Here is a 22,475-nt window from a genome sequence, read left to right as displayed (position 1 = left end):
ATAATGAATTCGATAAATTCAGCAAAAAAATTCATTATAGAGACATTTCGTTATACAGAGAATATCTTTTTTATTAAAAATTGTTATCTAATTAGAAAATGAAAACGAATCTACATTTATTTTTAATGTATTTTATTTCAAAAACATACTTATTTAAATTACATTTACACAATTTTTGCCGGTAAGTATCACAAATTTTCGTTTTCTTTGATTCTCAAAGAAAACCTCACATTTGCTCAGAGAATTAAAAACATTATCAGGAACATTTTCACAAAACTGTAGACCCATACGAACCGTTAATCAAGCGTTAATCATTTCTTCGCGAGTTGGCTTTTCTACGGGTTGTTCTCATGCGTCATCGTTAATTTCTTCGTGATCATGGTCACGTTTAACACTGTTCAGCAGTATTTTATCTTCATTTGGGTGTTCTACTGTGATCTACATAAACATAACTATCCAGTGTTATTTCATTTTCGATGTTTCCGGACGATTCTAATAATGTCCAAAAGTTTTCAGTTGTGAAAGGGGCAATTCATCTTGTTCGTCCAGTTGTTGTTCGACTTCTGTATTCAATGCAAATCCCGCTTTCAAAAAACAATTTTGAATAGTGTATTCAGTGACATCGTTTGTCCACACTTTTGCCAGTTCAGAGATGCAATCTCTAAGGTTAATTGTAACCTCCAAGTTTCTATTTTCTGATAACGCATTTACAATCTTCATTATTATTCTCTTTCGATAATGAAATTTAAAATTTTTAATAATGCCTTGGTCCATTGGCTGGAGTTTTGATGTTACGTTTGGTGGTAAAAACAACTTCGCACTTTTCAGTTTGGCAGAAATACTGGCAAGATGTGCCGGACAGTTGAAAGTTACCAACATGATTTTCCTTTTTTCTTTTGTTATACTAGTTTTAATATCCATTCTTCAAAAATATCACTCTTCATCCATGCTTTTTTATTAAAAAGTGTAGTCAACTTCCAAAAATTTTGTGCCTCTAAAACATCTTGGGTTTTTTGATATTCCAATAACTAAAAGTCTTAATTTTTCACTTCCTGTCATATTTGCTCCAACTAGCCCAGTGATTCTTTCTTTGCTTTGTTTTCCGCCAAAAATTTTATCATCTTTAAAAGCAAGTGTTCTATTCGGTAAACATTTAAAGAATAAGCCCATTTCGTCAGCATTAAAAACATCCTTATGCTTATATTCTTCGAAAATCTTCTTTAAGGTATTGTTCCTCCAACTGTTGCAATCTTCTTCGCTTACATTAACACTTTCTCCACAAATAACCTTTTCCACATTCTGTGGCACCTCTTAAATTTATCTAGCCACCCAGTGCTCGCATTAAATTCTGTATGTCCAAGGGACTGTGCAAATTTCAGAGCTTGTTGCTTAATTATTAGGCCCGATATTCTTTTCACGTATCATTTCAACCATTTTAGAACAGCTTTATCAACATCTTCGTATATACACAACTTAATTCGTTTCTTGTCTGCTCCTCCTTCGATTGCATTTAAAATTGATTCTCGATTTGATACAATTTAAATTGATACAATTTTAAAAATCGAGAATCATTTTTAAAATCGAGAAAGTGTTTTCACAATTGTCATTAATACTTTCTCTTCGACATTGTTTTCTCAATTGTAAAAATTACTGGACTGCAGCTCTTGCCGATACATACACCGCAAACTTCGCTGTGCTGGCCATATAGTGAATTGTTAGTACAGGTACCGCCTATTCAATGATGTTCGCTTGCCAATTCAACAGTATCACTACCTTTGAAAAAATATGACTTTGTGAATTTTTTTTATTCTGCTTTCATTCATATATACACAAAAGAAAATTTATGATTAATGTATGCTGTATGTTACTTTTCAGAAAAAAAAAAAAAAAAAAAATACAAGAGCATATAGCCTATGTGATTAATGACTAACGAAATTGACGAGAACGGACATATCATATAATGATCGACAAGAAGGTCACGTGGTACAACTGAGGTGAGAAGCGAATGTCACTCAGTAGGCATTACTAAAAACCGACTATGGTAGCATTCTATGTATTGCCGCCGCAGCATGCTAAAGGTTTACCGCAGCGAATTTCATTTTCCCCTGACCCAACATCAATTTACAAATCTACCCTATTTATTGTAAAGTTTACGACCACTTTTAAACCCATTTGGTTTAATAACTGTAACAAAAATGAAACAAAGACTCTCCTACGGGCGTCAAATAATCATCCTTTTAGTGGCCACAAGTGTTCACTAAAAGGATGATTATTTAATTCCAGGTACTAATGCGCAATTTCAGAAGGAAGGAGGCAGTATATTTAAGTGGCTGTTTAGCAGTAAATGCTTGAAAATCTTCAAAAATGCTTTTATTAATTTTTTAAAAAATTTGTCATAGAGAGACTAACACTTCGTTATATGGGGTTAATTTTATATGTAATTTCATTTCAAGGTGCAATGTTTTGCAAAAAAATTCGTAATATAGAGAAATTCGTTAAATAGAATTTCGTAAGAGAGAAGTTCCACTGTATATATATATACATATTAAGGATAATATAAAGAACCATTAGAATAAGCAAATAAATCCAATAATAATACCATCAGGGACCTAAGAAAATGCAAAAAAAAAAATTATCGCTTTTTACCGACAATCTAGATGACTTCAACTGGGGCCAACCACCCAGAATGAAGGCAAAAAACGACAAGAGGTTCTCTGTTTCTGTGATGATCAATATATGCTAAGTAATTTAAATCTAAACCAAATATAAACCAGTATAGGCCGAAAGTAAATCGAATATAAATAAATCGAAAGATGATAATAAAAGTTAAGAAAATTTAGAAATATTAGAATCAAAGGTAAGAAATAAGTAAAATATAAATGTAAGCATATATTAATCATCGTTGACCTGACAGAGAACGTAATTTAATGATTAAAATAAGATTAAATATATAATACATACTACATATTGACCGTATCTAGGACATAATGTAATAGTCGTCAAAATAATGTGGTGCCCCCTATGTGATGGATACGGTAAAAATAAATAATTAAATTAACGCATAGAGAAACATGCAGATAGTAAGAAGAAAAACTAAAGGAGTAGGAATAATAGAACCTGAACTCCACAAAGGCGAAAAATAGTGGTATAGATAAGAAATAGTTTCTCCTACATCCTCGGATTGCTTTAATAATTTCGGAGAAATAAAAATAAAGAGTGTAGGACAGTTTAAAGACATTACAAGATATGAGTTGTGGCTCGGGTATGCCCGGGATCACAAACCCGTTCCTATAGTAGTACCCTGAGCTGAATTTGCATGTTATCTCAGCGTGAACTTAAGTAAATTTAAATGAATTTAACTATATATTAACTATATATAAAAAAAATAAATAAAAAAAAGATACACTGTAATTTGCAAGCCGGTGGGTACAAGTTTTCTACGCCGTAAGACACCAAGAATGCAAAGTGTATCCTATTTACATATATACATGGCACTAAATATAACGATTATATTGAAAATTATATTAAAACAATAGGTTCAGAAAACAAATTTTTGAAATTAATTATGTTTATCACTTTCCTGAAATGATATTTCAGGTAAGCGATAGGGAAATTATTATTGATCAACCTGCCGTACAACGCTGTTAAGCCCGCTGAACAATTTTTATTACTATTGCAGATATAAGCAATCCTTAGACATTGTGATAAAATTATATTAGCATGCACTGATTTTGATATATTAGATTTCCAATTTGTAAGGCTGACTAGCTGACTACGTTAAAATTAAATGCGTCTCTTTTATTATATACGTTTACAACTATATTATTATTATGCAATATTTCTATATGAAGATCCAGATAATTTGCTATAGTATCGGAACTATTAGTTTTTTCCAATACAAGTTCTACTGGATATAATTTACTGTAATCCTGGACAAAATGTGGACAATTAAAAACACATATATCATCTACGTATCTATATATAAGTAGGTTATCTTGGAATTCTCTTTCTGTATAATGTAGATAAAGGTTTGCGATTATGCTTGATGCTGGACTTCCCATAGGGGTGCCAGTCACTTGTAGGTATAACGATGTTCCGTCATATATATAATTATTAAAGTTGCATAATTTTATTAGAGAATCCCAATAGGTTAAATCAACCTTTATAGCATTTTTATTTTCTAAATATAGTTTCTGGAGGACGACTTTTAAGTTATCAAGATTAATGCTCGTAAATAGACTGTTAAAGTCAAATGTTTGTATTTGATGAATATTGTTATTTTTTAGAGCATTTATAATAGGTAAGTTATTATTTATTATAATAGTTTTATTTAAGTTATTTAATATAATTTTAAGTAACTTTTCTAATGTTTTTCCGGGAAATTTAGCATAACTATCTCTACATGATGTTATGAATCTAAAAGCAATCGGTATTTTATGAAATTTGGGTATGCCATATATAAATGGATATTTTAGGTTATTAGACGTTAACTTTTTTTTTTTTTGATTATTATATTAGAGGAACATTTAATTAGAGGAATATTTAATCTTATTTTAATCATTAAATTACGTTCTCTGTCGGGTCAACAATGATTAATATATGCTTACATTTATATTTTACTTATATTTCTTACCTTTGATTCTAATATTTCTAAATTTTCTTAACTTTTATTATCATCTTTCGATTTACACTGGTTTATATTTGGTTTAGATTTAAATTATTTAGCATATATTGATCATCACAGAAACAGAGAACCTCTTGTCATTTTTTGCCTTCATTCTGGGTGGTTGGCCCCAGCTGAAGTCATCTAGATTGTCGGTAAAAAGCGATATTTTTTTTTTTTTGCGTTTTCTTAGGTCCCTGATGGTATTATTATTGGATTTATTTGCTTATTCTAATGGTTCTTTATATTATCCTTAATATTATAGACATTATGGGTGTATTGCATGATTGCTTGCAACTGCATTGACTCAAATATTATTTACATATTAGTTACAGTTATTGTCATTTTAACTTTCTTTACTTTATCAATAATTATAAATACTGACACACACACACACACACACACACACACACACACACACACACACACACACACACACACACACACACACACACACACACACACACACACACACAGGGTGATTCACTACCAGTGCGACAAATTTGCAGGAGGTGTAGGGGGCACAAAGACAAATCGGAATCACATAACATTGCAGGGTCCGAAATGCCTTCGTCATGCGGTAGAGGACGTTGAACGGGAGGTTGCGTGAACAGCGATCCTGCTGGAAGTCAGCATTTGCGAACCATTTCTGTTGAAGAAACCAAGTAGCAAAAGTCCTCCGGAGTGGATAATCCGCAGACTCCAATGATTGGACGCATTGCAGCTTGTATGAACTCATTTGGTTTGTTGACAGTATCCTCCATACAGTGGATTGGGAAATATCCAATTGTTGGCCTATCGCTCGAGTACTTGTTCTCGGATTGCCTTCTGCAAGACGTAGGACATTTTCCTCATTGTCTGGCATCCGTTGTTCGCTCTTGATTCATGGTACCTCTCGTGAAACAACCAGTCTCATGTAACCTTCTGTGCACACGTGCGAAATCTTATGATGAGGAGCACGCCTGTGCAGGAAATGTTCCTGGTACAAGCACAGAGCGGCGTGCCCGTTACAGTCCACAGCTCCATACGCAAGGTGCATGTCAGCCAGTTCAACGTTTGAATACTCGTCCATACTACTGCCTCGGGAACTGGTTCGCAAATGCTGACTTCCAGCGGGATGGCTGTTCACGCAACCTCCCGTTCAACGTCCTATACCGCATGACGAAGGCATTTCAGACCCTGCAATGCTATGTGATTCCGATTCGTCTTTGTGCTCCCTACACCTCCTGCAAGTTTGTCGCACTGGTAGTGAATCACCCTGTATATATATATATATATATATATATATATATATAAGTTTAGGATGATTACAGATAAGATGTACTTAAATTTTGAATTCAGCCACATAGTAACTAACTGATTATCGGAGTATAAACAAAACATGTCAGGTTTTTATTTTTCATTGTCTTCTCCTTAACATACACGTTCACAGGCCATGAAAATCAATTTTTAAGGTGACCTTTTGAAATGCAAAATCAGCTAAAAATAAAATGCTTTGATTATACTAAATATTACATCTCCACAGAAAGAATTAATTCCTTTTAATCCTTTTGTGAGTGAGTTTCTTGGCTGTGCAAGCAACTTGGAGGGAATGTTTTGAAGAATTTGTAAGTTTGTGAAAAACAAAAAAAAGGGAAAAATTCATTAAAAATATTAAACTTGTTATTACTTATTTTTTTTTATTTTTCATTGTCTTCTCCTTAACATACACGTTCACAGGCCATGAACACATATCCGATCCCGTGATAATGGCTATACATCTACATTTATGAAGATATACCTGATTTTATATTTATATGTATCATTTCATTCAGTTTCACTAGCTTCTTAATCCTAATTGCCAAAATTGAAGAAATTCTCAAACAGAGAATTTCCTCAATTTCATCTTATGCAAGTCCGTATTATCTTAAATCTTGTTGAAAGAGTATGTACCTTCAAATGCTAATTTTCTGAACTTTTTTTTAAATTATAAATATACAAATGGCAATCAATACTAGTAAACAGTTGATTGATAGATGGCAGCATGTCTCTATAGAGTTTCAAGAGAATCTGTATATATATGGGCACAATTTGTTGATAATGCCTTGAAAAAAACCATTTGATGGTTCTTTCAATACATTATTAAATGTGTTTATAAAACAAACACACTCTCAGTGTTTGGGTCACTCAACAAAGAAAACACATGCACACAATATATATAAACACATGCATATTTGGAAATTGATTAATGGTATTGATGGTTATTATTTTCAATGCTCAAAATAAAAGTTTGGCATCAGCAAATTGTAATACAAATTCCTAATTATTTAAAACACAAAACTCATTACCTTGCTTCTAAATGAAGTGGTGTTTCTTTCCACTTTGAATCTAACACAATAGACACAGATTTTTGGCTGGGCAGAGAAAACACAGAAGGAATAATGAACCAACTGGCAAAGAAGTATAAAATCACACACATATCCTGTGGAGGAATGAAAAATATAAAAAAAAACTTGCTTCTAATCTAATAATCCATACAAAGTAAAAAAAAAAAAGAAATTTTCTAATTTACTTTAATCACAGGTATTTTTAGTTACATAGTTAATCACAGGTATTTTTAGTTACATAGTTATCCTTGAAAATGCTCAGCATTGCAAAATTTTATCATCTCAAAAATAATTTTCCCTTGGAATATAAAAGTAAAATCAGATTAATTTTTTTTCCAACAGATATACTTCATATTAGTTTCATTTGCACTTTAAATATCATCCAAAATCATTTTGTATACTATAATACAATGTTTGCGTATTTAGTCCAGCTGACTTGGTTCACCATGGCCTAAATAGCACATGTGTGATTAAAAAATCAAGAACCCAGTTGATCAGTCTGTTGTGATTCCTTCGTAAATTTTATTAATTTAAATATTAATCTTCTGAAATATTTTGCCATTTCTTTATGCAGCCTTCAAAAAGAGAAAGCCTCTACGTAGTAATGCATTTGTTCAATGTGGCTATTTCTCTGCATTTATATCTTTTTGTAATAAGATTAAATATTATTATCAATTCAAATAAAAACGGTATATCTCCACAGGTATATACACTCAATAACAACAAAGTATCATTCACACCTGAAACCCTATTAATGCAAATGATACTGCCAACACATATCCGATCCCGTGATAATCATCATAAGAAAGCACACTGCAAATCACATCAGGATTCTGTTCACAAATATGTGAAAGCAAATATTTCAAATAATGTTAATAAGAATATAGCGTGTCTGTGTGTGTACATGAAAATACATCTTGGCTGCAATGCAAACTTAAAGGATATCTGTATTTTTATTATTTATTTATGAAGAAACTAAAAATAAAATCCCACGCGCGCGCGCGCGCGTGTGTGTGTGTGTGTGTGTGTGTGTGTGTGTGTGTGTTATAACAACCAAGTCAGCAGAAGCAAGAAGATACAATGTTGATATTAGACTTGAATTTATGTAGATAATATACATATAGATAATATAGATAATAGTTTTTGGGAAATACATGTGAAAGAAGGATGTTTCAGAAAGCAGAAACAGAAAGGATAAATGATGAAGAAGAAAAGTTAGTTCTGTGCATTTTGAAGTTAGACAGTGAATAGATGCTGACTTGTTGCAGCACTTATTCAGTCTAGTTTGAAAGAGTAATAAAATTACAGATTCCAATTTGGAAGAACAATGCCCATGGAAGTATAGAAAATACACGCAGGAAAAACAGCCTATGAGAGGGAAAGTAAAGGCACTTTGTAAGAGATGGCTCATTAATAAACTTGATTGAGCTTTTTTTGAATGAAGTCAAGAAGGAAGCTTGAGAATGTTTTGGGACACTATCCCAGATGTGGGAACAATATGCAATGGTAAGACAAGTTTAAGATTTGTAAAGACTGAGTAGTTTTTTTAGAAGAAATGTTAACAAGATGCAAAGAAACTAGTTTTTCTTTTTTTTTTTTTATGCCAAAGGAGATAATCCCCACCACACAGGGCTCTGATGCTATGACAGTATCCCTTCCCAATAATCAGAATTTGACCAACCTTGCCCAACCCATATTAAGGGAGGCAGCAAAGGTGGTGAGCAAGCCCTTAGCCATAATTAAGAGAGCATCTTTCAGATGCAGGGGAGTTCTCTATAGACTGGAGATGTGCAAATGTATCACTATTTTATATAAGGAGATTAAAGATGACATGAGTAATTACAGACCTGTCAGCTTAAAATCTGTATCAGGGAAAATAAAGGAGTCATTGGTTAAAAAGTAATGCAGGACCATCTAGACAGGAACACAATTATACTGCAGTCACAGCATGGATTTGTTAAGCAGCAGTCTTATCTAACCAACCTGATAGGTTACTATGATGCAGTGACCAAGGAACTGGATGAAAAAATAATTCTGATATCATATACTTGAATTTCAGGTAGGCTTTTGATACTGTTACATATAAAATACTGCTGATTAAACTGGAGCAATGGGATCTATCCGTTATATTAAGGGAGGCAGCAAAGGAAGTAAGCAAACCATTAGCCATTATTAGGAGAGCACCTTGGACTCAGAGGAGATCCTCATAGCCTTGAGACGTGCAAATGTATCCCCAATTCACAAAGAGGTATCAAAGAGTGACAAGAGTAATTACATACCTGTTAGTTTAATTTCTGTTCCAGGGAAAATAATCAAGTCACTGGTTAAGGAAGCAATGCAGGATTATCCAGACAAAATTGCAGTTATCGTTCAGACATCACATGGATTAGTTAAGGGGAAACCTTGCCTAACCAATTTGATTGAATACTACAATATCGTCACAAAGCAACTGGATGCAAAAAATAATTTTGATATCATATACTTGGATTTCAAGAAAACTTTTGATACTGTTGCACATACTGCTGTACAAATTGGAGCGATAAGGCATTAAGGGCGAATTGCTGCTATGGAAAAAGGGATGATTCAGTGGGAGAAAACAGACAGTGGTAATCAATGAACACTGCTCTTTGTGGGCTTCAACGAGTACAACGTATAATGACTACAATGAAGTGGAGTCCCACAGGGTTCTGTCTTGGGACAATTGTTGTTTTCTATATTTATGAATGATATTGATGAAGGTATATCAGGCTTAATGTCCAAGTTTGCAGATGATAATAAGGTTGGCAGGGTTGTTAATGACAGTACGTTGCTAAAACAGGATCTTGAAAAGTTGGGCAGATGTGCTAAGAAGTGGCAACTGAAGTTTAAAATTGACAAATGTAAAGTACTGCGTATGGGTAGCAGTAACTCCAGAATGAAGAGAATAAAGAGCAAGAAAAACACTGACAGGGAGAAAATTGAGTATACTGAGTTATGCAAAGCCATTAGAAAGAGACTCAGAGAGGACATAAGAAGATTTAACACAAGAAAAGTAGAACAAGCATTAAGGGAAAACAAAGGATTTAAATCAGCAGCCATGAGCAGTAATACAAAAAGACAAATGATACTGAAACTGAAGAATAGCGATGGTGTACTTATAAACAGTAGAGAGGGCATAATTCAAATAGCAGAAGACTACTATAGAGAATTATACAAGGAGCGAAGGAATGATGCCAGCAGTGGGGAAGATGGATTGCAAAGTAGCGACACGTACGACATACCCGATATTCTTCCTGATCAGGTAGAACATGCATTGAAGAAAATGAAGAATCAGAAAGCCCCGGGGGAAGATGAAGTTACTGTAGAGTTGTTAAAATTGAGAGGAAGAGACATAACACAAAAACTGGCAAGGCTCTTCACAAAGTGCATTAGAAAAGGTGTGACATCTAAGCAGTGGAATAATGCAATCATAGTTTTGCTGCATAAGAAAGAAGATAAATCAGAAAGTGGAAATTATAGACCAATTAGCTTGTTATCCCACATCTACAAGTTGTTCACAAGGGTCATTACCAACAGATTAGAAAGAATACTTGATGAGAATCAACTGAAAGAGCAAGCTGGCTTTAGGACAGGATTCTCAACTATGGATCACCTTCACGTAATATCACAGCTAATGGAGAAAGCAAATGAATATAAAACACCATTATGCCTGGCATTTGTGGATTATGAAAAGGCATTTGACTCCATACAACATAAGGCAATGTTTCGGGCACTGGAAAGACAAGGCATAGATACCCCATATATTATGATTTTGAAGAAAATATATGAGAGTGCTACTTCCTTTATTAGACTAGACAAAGACAGTAGCAAATTTAAAATCGAGAAAGGAGTTCGACAAGGAGACTATCTCCGAAGCTGTTTACTGCTGCCCTTGAGGAAGCTTTCAGAAGATTAGACTGGTCGCAGAAAGGAGTCAATGTGAACGGAGAGTACCTAAACCATTTATAATTTGCAGATGACATTGTGGTCATAAGCCACGATCCCAAAGAATTAGAGGAAAATCTTAATGCATAGTTATGCACAGTTAGTAAGGATTTTGGACTAAAGATGAATATGGCTAAAACAAAAGTAATGATGAACAAGAAAGCCACAGAAAGGGAAATAATGATTGAAGGAGCAGTAATTGAAAAGGTGGAGCCATATACTTATCTGGGACAAGTTATTAGCTGTAATAATGATAAATGACTGGAAGACAAGAGAAGAATAAATTTTGGATGGATAGCATTCAGGAAATATAGTCACATACTGAAGAGCAATATCCCAGTTGGTCTGAAACGTAAAATAATGAACCAAAGTACGCTTCCCACCATGACTTATGGAAGTGAAACTTGGGCACTCACCAAAAGAATGGAAGAGAAGCTGAGAACTACACATCGAAGAATGGAACGAATTATATTGGGAATCAGACTGTTAGATAAGAAGAGAAACACATGGATTAGGCAGCAAACTCAAGTAAAGGACATTCTTATCAAAACTAAAGAACTAAAATGGTCTTGGGCAGGACACATAGCTCGAAGACATGATGACAGATGGACTAAGGAAATAACAGAATGGTACCCAAGAGGAGCTAGAAGACAATCTGGAAGACAAAGGCGGAGATGGATAGATGAAATTCATGAGTTTGTGGGTAGTAAATGGATGGCCAGTGCTCAAAACAGAAGGAACTAGAAAGTTGCTGGAGAGGCCTTCATCCTGCAGTGGATTGAAAATGGCTGATGATGAACTCCAGAATAACCAACTGGGCAGCACTACACTCAGGGTATTGGAGAATGAAAAAGACCTGGGGGAAGGGGGTAATTGTGCAGTCAGATATGAAGTTTTCAGAGCAGTGCAGACATGTTGCCATAGCAGCTTATGTGATCTTGTCAATCATATACAGGAACTTTGCTAGCAGGGATAAGGAGATGATTATCCCTCTGTATAAGGCACTGGTCAGGCCACACCTTTAGTACTGCATACAGATCTGGAGGCCTCAATTTAGGAAGAATGTAGAGATGTAGGAATGAGTACGGACAATGAGATCGGTGAGGGGACAAAGGGGTGCTCTTACTAAGACATGCTTAAGTTCTTCAAATTGCAGCATCTGGTGACTAGGGACATGCATGGTGATCTGATATAGGTGTATAAGGCTTTGAATGGTTTGAGCAAGCTCAATGCTGATGGGATCCTTCCTCTTGTTCAAATTAAGCACTTAGGGCATAAATTCAAATATGAAGATATTGAGAAAAGACAGTTTCAGAACAAATGTTTACAATTTTGCCTTTGGCCAGTGAGTAGTTGATTTCTGGAACAAAGTTCCTACTGTTGTTTTGGAAATTGGTAGATTTTAAGGAAGAACTGGACAAACGTTTGGAGCAAATAGATAGGTGAAATGGGAAGGGTTTTTTTTTTTTTTTTGGCTTATGCTTATAAGTTTGCTTTCTTGCATCATAATGACACTAATGAGGATGAAACAGAATAGCTAAGCTGTAACAAAGATGAGAACAGACAGACAGAAGTTGCAAATATTTGTGGCACGAGACCAGTATGCATGACAACCATTTGGAACAAAAATCGTGCTTTCTATTGTTATCCACTCAAAATTGAAGTATCGATTGATTAACAAGTTTTATAATTGTCGCAAACTTTAGAGTAAGCAGAAAGATTAGATGGAGATATGAGCACATATCAACACAGCAATAATGCCACACATCTTGAACAGCTTTAGCACATTTATTAGAAAATGAAAGAATAGAATGAGCAGCAGCCTGCAGCAAGGGATGCTGGGGGTTTCAGGGACTGATGGCAGTCATCATGAAACAAATAAATACATGGGCTATGTTAGGGTAACTAAGAATAAGAACAGGTGCATGTACACCAATGCTAGAAGTATAGTAAATAAATTTGAAGTGCTGGTCAAAACATCAAGGGTGGATATTGTTGGAATATCAGAAACTAGGCACCTGCCAGTAGACCTAATTAAAGTGTTTAAGGCTTCAAATGCATTTTGTACACTAAATGCTGATGGCATCCTTATTCTTTCCTGGATGACACACATAAGGAGACATAAATTTAAACTGGAAAAAGATGGTTACAGATTTCAGCCAGAAATGCAGGGAAGGGATCTATCCGGTTATATTAAGGGAGGCAGCAAAGAAAGTAAGCAAACCCTTAGCCATAATTATGAGAGCATCCATGGATTCAGGGGAGGTTCCCACAGACCGGAGAAGTGCAAACGTATCCCAATTTCACAAAGGGGGCATCAAAGGGTAATAGGAATAATTACAGACCTGTTAGTTTAACTAGTTCTGGGGAAAGTAGTGAAGTCACTGATTAAACAAGCAATGAAGGATCATCTAAACAAGACTGCAGTTATAGTTCAGACAGAGCGAGGGTTTGTTAAGGGGGAAATCTTGCCTGACCAAATTGATTGGACACTACGATGTGGTCACAAAGCAACTGGATGCAAAAAATAATTTTGATATCACATACTCGGATTTCAGGAAAGCTTTTGATATTGTTGCACATTAGAAGGCTGTTGCACAAATTGGAGCACTATGTCATTGAGGGAAAGTTTCTATCATGGATAAAAGGATGGTTGAGTGGGAGAAGACAGAGTAGTAATCAATGGATGCTGCTCATCACAGATTAATGTATTAGTGGGGTCCTCCCGGGATTCAGTATTGGGACCATTATTGTTTTCTAAAAAGGCCTCCGTAGCCGAGTGGGCAGGAGCGGGAGTGCAGTAGCACACGTTCTTTGAGTAGACCGGGGTTCAAGCCCCTGACTGCTAAATACGGTCGATCTGCCAACCCGCACTGGACCAGCGTGGCAGATTATGGTCCATTTCCCTCAACATGAATTGTTGAGGAGGCTTCCATCCTGCAGTGGGTTGATAATGGCTGCACTTTACTTTACTTTTATTGTTTTCTATATTTATCAATGATATTGATGAGGGTATAAAAGGCTTAATGTCAGAGTTTGTAGATGACACAAAGATTAGCAGGGTTAATGACAGTAATAATGGTATATGGTTACAACGGGACCTATAAAAGTTGGGCAGATGGACTGAGCTGGCAATTGAAGTTTAACATTGACAAATGCAAAGTACTGCATATGGGTAGCAGTAACCCTAGAGTAAAATACCAACTGTGCATTGCTACACTCAGTGTGGTGGAGAAAGAAAAAGACCTGGGGTAATTGTACCATCAGATATGAAGTTTTTAGAGCAGTGCAGACAGACTGCAGAGCAGCTCATGGGGTCTTGTCAATGATATACAAGAATTTTGGTACAAGAATTGCAGTACAAGTAAACGCATGTTAGGGTAGCTAAGCATTGGAACAGGTGCATGTATACTTGCGTGTACACCAATGCTAGGAGTTTGGTAAATAAATTTCATGAATTTGAGGTATTGCTCAAAACATCAAAAGCAGATATTGGGGGTAATTCCAGTTCTGCATTCCTTATATCTGTGTGGTGTCACACAGATATAAGGAATGCAGAACTGGAATTTGGGGAGTACAATGTGTACAGAAAGGATAGACAGGATAGGAAGGGAGGAGGGGTTATGCTATTAATTAAGAAACACATGAAATCCAAGAAAGTGAAGTCAGTTGACATTGTTGGACAGCGCAGTGTCGAGTCAGTTTGGTGTGACATAAGCATTGGGAGATCAAAATTGAGAGTAGGAGTGTGCTATAGGCCTAATGACTCTGATGAGTATAATAAGGAACCGTACAGGGAAATAGAGTGGGCCAGTAAATCAGAGAATCTTATAATGGGGTATTTTAATTTCCCAGATATTGACTGGAATTTGTGGGTTGGTCACTCACACACTAGAAAGACTTTGTGGATTTATTGGATGATTGTTTTCTACATCAGCATGTTCAGGAGGCAACTAGAGGGAGTAATACTCTTGATCTGATTATCAGTAGTGATTCTTCATGCATTAAGAATCTGCAGATAAAAGAACCACTAGGTGGCAGTGATCACAGTGTGCTGAAGTGGGATTTACTCAAAGAGGTAACTACCATCAGGGGTAAAGGGAAGGGTTTTTGCTTTCATAAAGGCGACTACGATGGTCTAAGACAGTATTTAAATTCTATACAGTGGGACCAACTGATGTTAACAACAGCAAATTCAAAATGGGAAGCATTCAAAGAACTTATCTTGGAAGCTACTAGGCTTTACATACCAACTAAGAAATATTATTCAAGGTTAAGGCTAAATGGATGTCAGATGAACTAATGAGACATATGGCAGAGAAGAAATGTGCATGGAATACATATAAATTAATGGGTGACATGGAAGCCCATGATAGATATAAGGTGGTCTCTAAAGAAGTCACAAAGGAGATTAGGCAGGCAAGGGCAGATTATGAGAAATCCTTGGCAAAGTATGCAAAGAAAAACAGAAAAGAGTTCTTTACCTATGTAAACAGTTGAGGATCCTGCTCAGGTGGCTAACAAGCCAAACGAGTATTTTGCATCTACATTCACACATGGAGTTATTCAGAAAGGGGAATGCCAGAGGTGAAGTAAACTCTGGCAGTGAGCTAGATGATTTTGTAATAACTGAGAGGAAAGTGGAGGAGAAATTGTTGAGGATAAACATAAAAAAGGCACCTGGAGTGGATGGGATCTATCCAGTTATATTAAAGGAGGCACAAAGGAAGTAAGCAAACCCTTAGCCATAATGATGAGAGCTTCTTTGGATTCAGGGGAGGTACTCATAGACTGGAGATGTGCAAATGTGACCCCAATTCACAAAGGAGGATCAAAGGCTGAGTAATTATACACCTGTGAGTTTAACTTCTGTTCCAGGAAAATTAATGGAGGCACCGGTTAAAGAAGCAGTGCAGGATCATCTAGACAAGACTTCAGTTATAGCTCGGACACAGCATGGTTTTGTTAAAGGGAAGTCTTGCCTGACCAATCTGACTGGATACTATGACGCAGTCACAAAAGAACTCTATGCAGGGAATAACTTTGATATTATATATTTGGATCTTAGAAAGGCTTTTGATACTATTGCACATGGAAGACTGCTGCACAAATTGGAGCAGTGTGGCACTGGAGACAAATTGCTGCTATGGATAAAGGGATGGTTGAGTGGGAGAAGACAGAGAGTGGTAATCAATGGACACTGCTCATCGTGGACTATTCTTATTAGTGGAGTCCCTCAGGGTTCAGTGTTGGGTCCATTATTGTTTTCTGTATTTATAAATGATATTGATATCAAGCTTAATGTCCAAGTTTGCAGACAATACAAAGGTTGGCAGGGTTGTTAAGGATGCTACTGGTGCTATGCTGCTGCAACAGGATCTGGAAAGGTTGAGCAGATGAAGTTTAACATTGACAAATGTAAAGTACTACATATGGGAGACAGTAACCACCAGAGCAACATATCAACTCTGCGTTACTACACTGACAGTGGTAGAGAATGAAAAGGACCTGGGGATAAATGTGCAGGCAGATATGAAGTTCTCTGAGCAGTGCAGACGGGCAGCAAGAGTAGCTCATGGCTTCTTGTCAATGATATATACAGGAATTTTTCTAGCAGGGATAAGGAGGTGATTATTCCCTTGTATAAGGCAATGGTCAGGCCACACCTTGAGTACTGTATACAGGTCTGGAGGCCTCATTTCAAGAAGGATGTAGAGCTGCTGGAACGAGTACAGAGAAGGGCAACAAGATTAGTGAATGGGGGGAGACAAAGACCAATAGATTGACAGTAGCCACTGGCAGAGGTGAAAGAGATTCTTGCACTGCTTCTATTAGAATGAGCAGAAGCCTGAAAAACAAGATGCATGGTATTTCAGAGACTGCTGGGAGCCATTGCAGTACAAGTAAACACATGGGTTGTGTTAGGGTAGCTAAGAATAGAAACAGGTGCAGGTATACTTGCGTGTACACCAATGCTAGGAGTTTAGTAAATAAATTTGATGAATTTGAGGTATTGCTCAAAACATCAAAGGCAGATATTGTTGGGATATCAGAGACGTGGTGTCACACAGATATAAGGGATGCAGAACTGCAATTTGGGGAGTACAACGTCTACAGAAAGGATAGACAGGATAGGAAGGGGGGAGGGTTTATGCTATTAGTTAAGAAACACATAAAAACCAAGGAAGTGAAGCCAGTCGACATCGCTGGACAGTGCAGTGTTGAGTCAGTTTGGTGTGACATAAGCATTGGGAGATCAAAATTGAGAGTAGGAGTGTGCTATAGGCCTAATGACTCTGATGAGTATAATAAGGAACTGTACAGGGAAATAGAGTGGGCCAGTAAATCAGAGAGTCTTATAATGGGAGATTTTAATTTCCCAGATATTGACTGGAATTTGGGGGCTGGTTACTCACACACTAGCAGGGCTTTTGTGGATTTATTGGATGATTATTTTCTACATCAGCATGTTCGGGAGGCAACTAGACGCAGTAATACTCTTGATTTGATTATCAGTAGTGATTCTTCATGCATTAAGAATCTGCAGACAAAGAAACCACTAGGTGGCAGTGATTACAGTGTGCTGAAGTGGTATTTACTCAAAGAGGTAACTACCATGAGGGGTAAAGGGAATGGTTATTGCTTTCGTAAATGCGACTACGATGGACTGAGACAGTATTTAAATTCTATACAGTGGGACCAACTGATGATGTTACCAACAGCAAATTCAAAATGGGAAGCATTCAAAGAACTTATCTTGGAAGCTACTAGGCTTTACATACCAACTAAGAAATATTGTTCAAGGTTTAGGCCAAAATGGATGTCAGATGAACTAATGAGGCATATGGCAGAGAAGAAAAATGCATGGGATACTTACAAATTAACACATGACACAGAAGCCTATGATAGATACAAGTTGATATGCAACCAAGTTATAAAGGAGGTTAGGCAGGCGAAGGCAGATTACGAGAAATCCTTGGCAAGGGATGCAAAGAAAAACAGCAAAGAGTTCTTTACTTATGTAAACTCTAGAAGGAAGGGGATGAATCAGATTGGTCCACTTGATATTGATGGGTCAACTGTTGATGATCCTGCTCAGGTAGCTAACAAACTAAATGAATATTTTGCATCGACATTCACACATGAGGAGTTATTCAGCAAGGGGAATGCCAGAGGTGTATTCAACTCTAGCAGTAAGCTACAGAATCTTGAAATAACTGGGAGTAAAGTGGACGAGAAACTGTTGAAGATAAACACAAGAAAGGCACCCGGGGTGGATGGGATCTATCCAGTTATATTAAAGGAGGCAGCAAAGGAAGTAAGCAAACCCTTAGCCATAATTATGAGAGCTTCCTTGGACTCAGGGGAGGTACCCATAAACTGGAAATGTGCAAATGTGACCCCAATTCACAAAGGAGGATCAAAGGCTGACACAAGTAATTACAGACCTGTGAGCTTAACTTCTGTTCCAGGAAAATTAATGGAGGCACTGGTTAAAGAAGCACTGCAGGATCATTTAGACAAGACTTCAGTTATAGCTCAGACACAGCATGGTTTTGTTAAGGGGAAGTCTTGCCTGACCAACTTGATTGGATATTATGATGCAGTCACAAAAGAACTGGATGCAGGGAATAACTTTGATATTATATACTTGGATCTTAGAAAGGCTTTTGATACTGTTGCACATGGAAGACTGCTACACAAATTGGAGCAGTGTGACATTGGAGGCAAATTGCTGCTATGGATAAAGGGGTGGTTGAGGGGGAGAAGACAGAGAGTGGTAATCAATGGACACTGCTCATCGTGGACTAATGTTATTAGTGGAGTCCCTCAGGGCTCAGTGTTGGGTCCATTATTGTTTTCTGTATTTATAAATGATATTGATGATGGTATATCAAGCTTAATGTCCAAGTTTGCAGATGATACAAAGGTTGGCAGGGTTGTCAAGGACACTACTGACACTATGCTGCTGCAACAGGATCTGGAAAGGTTGAGCAGATGAAGTTTAACATTGACAAATGTAAAGTACTACATATGGGAGACAGTAACCACCAGAGCAACGTATCAAATCTGCGTTACTACACTGACAGTGGTAGAGAATGAAAGGGACTTGGGGGTGATTGTGCAGGCAGATATGAAGTTCTCTGAGCAGTGCAGACGGGCTGCAAGAGTAGCTCATGAAGTATTGTCAATGATATACAGGAATTTTTCCAGCAGGGATAAGGAGGTGATTATTCCATTGTATAAGGCAATGGTCAGGCCACACCTAGAGTACTGTATACAGGTCTGGAGGCCTCATTTCAAGAAGGATGTAGAGCTGCTGGAACGAGTACAGAGAAGGGCAACAATATTAGTGAATGGAACAAAGGGGTGCTCTTACGAAGAAAGGCTTAAGTTTTGCAAATTGCAGTGTCTGGAGACTAGGCACCAGCGAGGTGATCTGATAGAGGTGTATAAAGCCTTGAATGGTTTAAGCATGCTCAATGCTGATGGGATTCTTCCTCTAGCTCAGAAAAATCACCTGAGAGGGCATAAATTCAAATTGAGGAAAGACAGATGTAGGATAGACGTGCGGAAATTTGTCTTTAGCCAGCGGGTGGTTGGTTGGTGGAACAGACTGCCATCCCTTGTGGTGGAGGTTGATAGCCTAAATAAGTTTAAGGCTCAGCTGGACAGGTATTTTGAACGAACAGAGGGGTGAAGTGGAAGTGGGGTTTTTTTTTTTTTTTTTTTTGGCTGATGCTGCATAAGCTTGCTTTCTTGCATCAAATGCCTCTACTAATGCTAATGCTAAAGGGTTGCTCTTACGAAGAAAGGCTTAAATTTTGCAAGTTACAGTGTCTGGAGACTAGGCACCAGCGAGGTGATCTGTTAGTGGTGTATAAAGCTTTGAATGGTTTGAGCATGCTTAATGCCAATGGGATTCTTCCTCTTGCTCAGAATAATCACCTGAGAGGGCATAAATTCAAATTGAGGAAAGACAGATGTAGGAGAGAAGTGCAAAAATTTGCCTTTAGCCTGCGGGTAGTCTTTCCAATCCTTGTTGTAAAAGTTGATACCCTAAATCAATTTAAGGCTCAGCTAGACAAGTATATCGAACGAACGGAGGGGTGAAATGGGAGTGGTTTTTTTTTTTTTTTGGCTGATGCTGCATAATCATGCTTTCTTGCATCATATGCCTCTACTAATTTTGCTAGCAGGGATAAGGAGGCAATGTTCAGGCCACACCTTGAGTACTACATACAGGTCTGGAGGCCTCATTTTAGGAAGGATGTAGACATAGGTACCGTCAGGATATTTTGAAAGGTGGTAAAAAAAACGCAATAGTATAACATTAATTATCCGAACCACCACGCCGCCCCCCCCCCAAAAATTACAGTATCTACTTTTAGTGCACTGGTTGTTATGATGAAATATTATTCCTGCCGCTTGATGCATTTGTTTCCGATTATTTATTTGAAGATACATGCAGTATAGCAAAGAAATAGTTTTAATTTGTCCTTACAGGAGTTAAAAATCAAATGTTGGCTTTAACCACTGTGTAGACCCAGGACAGTTTCCTGTGACCTTGGTCCGTCATTGTCTTTTGCACTGTTGTCCGTTGTGAGAGTGGGAGTATGGGGGGGTTTAGCTTTCATTCAGTGTGTTGCAAGCCACTGCAGCGAGGTTATTTCAGGCATTTTGTTTCTAATCACTCAAAAATGTTCCAGTTTTTGTTCGTGGCTATTTCAAAGTGAAATACTGTGTCATTTTGCTTTTTAATTTTAATACTGCTTCCCCTTTGTGTTAATAATGGCATCTACAGGCAAAAGAAACAGCAATGTGTTGTCAATAGAAGACAAGATAACAATTATTAATAGAAAAGGGTGAAACCGGTGTATCTCTTGCTAAAATTTTTAACATTGGTAAAGCAACCATATCTACCACAAAGAACAGAAAAAAATAAAATTTTGATGTTTAATTCAAAGTTAGACAATGAATATGGCTTTAAAAAAAGGAAAACTATGGGAAAAAAAGCTAGTGATGAGAAATTAGAAGATGCTGTTTATTTATGGTTTCTACAAAAGAGAAGTCAAGGTAAACCTACTTCTGGACCTCTGTTATGTAAAAGCGCATTACAATTGAATCAAAATTTTAAAAGACCATCTGAATTTAAAGCCAGTACAGGATGGGTGAAAATTTTCAAATCTCGCCAAGGTATAAGGAAGCTTGAAATTCAATGAGAAGCTTTATCAGGTGACGTCCCGGAAAAAGAAGCTTTTAAAGTGTCTTTTTCTGAAAATAGTGAAGGAAGGTTTCCCAAGGGTGATGTTTACAATGCAGATGAAACTGGTCTTAATTGGAAGTCACCCCCTCGTAGATCACTTGCATCACGACATAAAATGGCTGTCTTCGTTTCAAAGCTAACAAACAGCGTATTACACTATGGTGTGTGCAAATGCAAGTGGACAGCATGTTTTACCATTGTTGGTGATTGGGAAATCCAAGATGCTTTAAAGGTTTAACCAGTACAATATAAAGGACAGAAAAATGCTTGGATGAATTCCAACATTTTTTTTGGATTGGTTTAGCAAATATTTTATTCCAAGTGTGAAGCAGCATCAAGAAAATGAGGGAAAAGCTGGTGCAGTTTTGTTTACTATCAATGATACACCATCCCACCCTCCTCTTGAAAAAATGAATTCAATTTTTTGAATTCATTATAGCCTGTTGCAGCCAATAGATCAAGGTGTTATAGAAAAACTAAAAAAGATGTACAAAAACTAGTCTTGTGTCGCTGGCTGCTACATCGCTTGGAGATGAAGAGAGCATGGTTGAGTTTTCAAAGCTCAACATTAAGGATTGTTGCTACATGTTAGCAGATGTCTGGAACATGTTGTGGGAAAGAAATATGAAAAAGGCATGGACTTTGGGGTGCTGCCGAAGAGATGGTCACACCTGTGCAAAATTTGAATGAAGACATAGATGAGATTGCAACTTTATTTCAAGGGAGTCTGGGTTTGAGTGTGGGCAAGATGATGCAGAGGCACAGTTAAACAACGATGCTGATGATCCTGGTTATCCATATTTTAAGTGAAGAAATTGTTGCATTAGTCCAGGATGAAGAACATGCTGACTTAATCAAGGTGATTCTGATGACGAAGAAGAAGAGGGAGTGGGCCTGCTCATGTGGAGGCCTTCACTGGCTAGAAACTGCAATGGCATGGTGTGAGCAACTGTCTGCTATTAAAGAGGATGAGAGACCTTGCCACGAAAAAACGACAATTTCGTATGGTTCAAAGAAAAATTCAAGATTACATATTTTTAAAAAATAAACCTTGCCAACATTCATTATACTCTTATTTGTGTGCAATTACTTGTGTTTATTTCAATTTATGTAAAAAAAAAAGTGAGATTTAGAGTTGAAATCATGTAAAACAATTAGGTAAGTTTAAAATAAATGTAATATATAATATACATTGTTTCTTCAAAACGTTTTGGTT

The 22,475-nt window shown here is 36.8% G+C and overlaps 1 protein-coding gene across 1 annotated transcript in view; it reads right to left on the bottom strand.

Annotated features, from left to right (window-relative positions):
* Window positions 1-22,475, bottom strand: part of Uggt (UDP-glucose-glycoprotein glucosyltransferase) — an 820,111-nt gene that overhangs the window by 793,006 nt on the left and 4,630 nt on the right. The window contains exon 2 of the mRNA XM_090386735.1: window positions 6,991-7,124. Within this exon, the coding sequence (XP_090242861.1) occupies window positions 6,991-7,121 (131 nt within the window). The 5' untranslated portion in view covers window positions 7,122-7,124. The remainder of the gene's footprint in view (window positions 1-6,990; window positions 7,125-22,475) is intronic.

Source organism: Mastigoproctus giganteus, chromosome 1 (assembly GCF_048544385.1).
Source record: "Mastigoproctus giganteus isolate SK-2022 chromosome 1, ASM4854438v1, whole genome shotgun sequence".
NCBI lineage: Eukaryota > Metazoa > Arthropoda > Arachnida > Uropygi > Thelyphonidae > Mastigoproctus > Mastigoproctus giganteus.
This window is presented reverse-complemented; position numbering and strand designations above follow the sequence as displayed.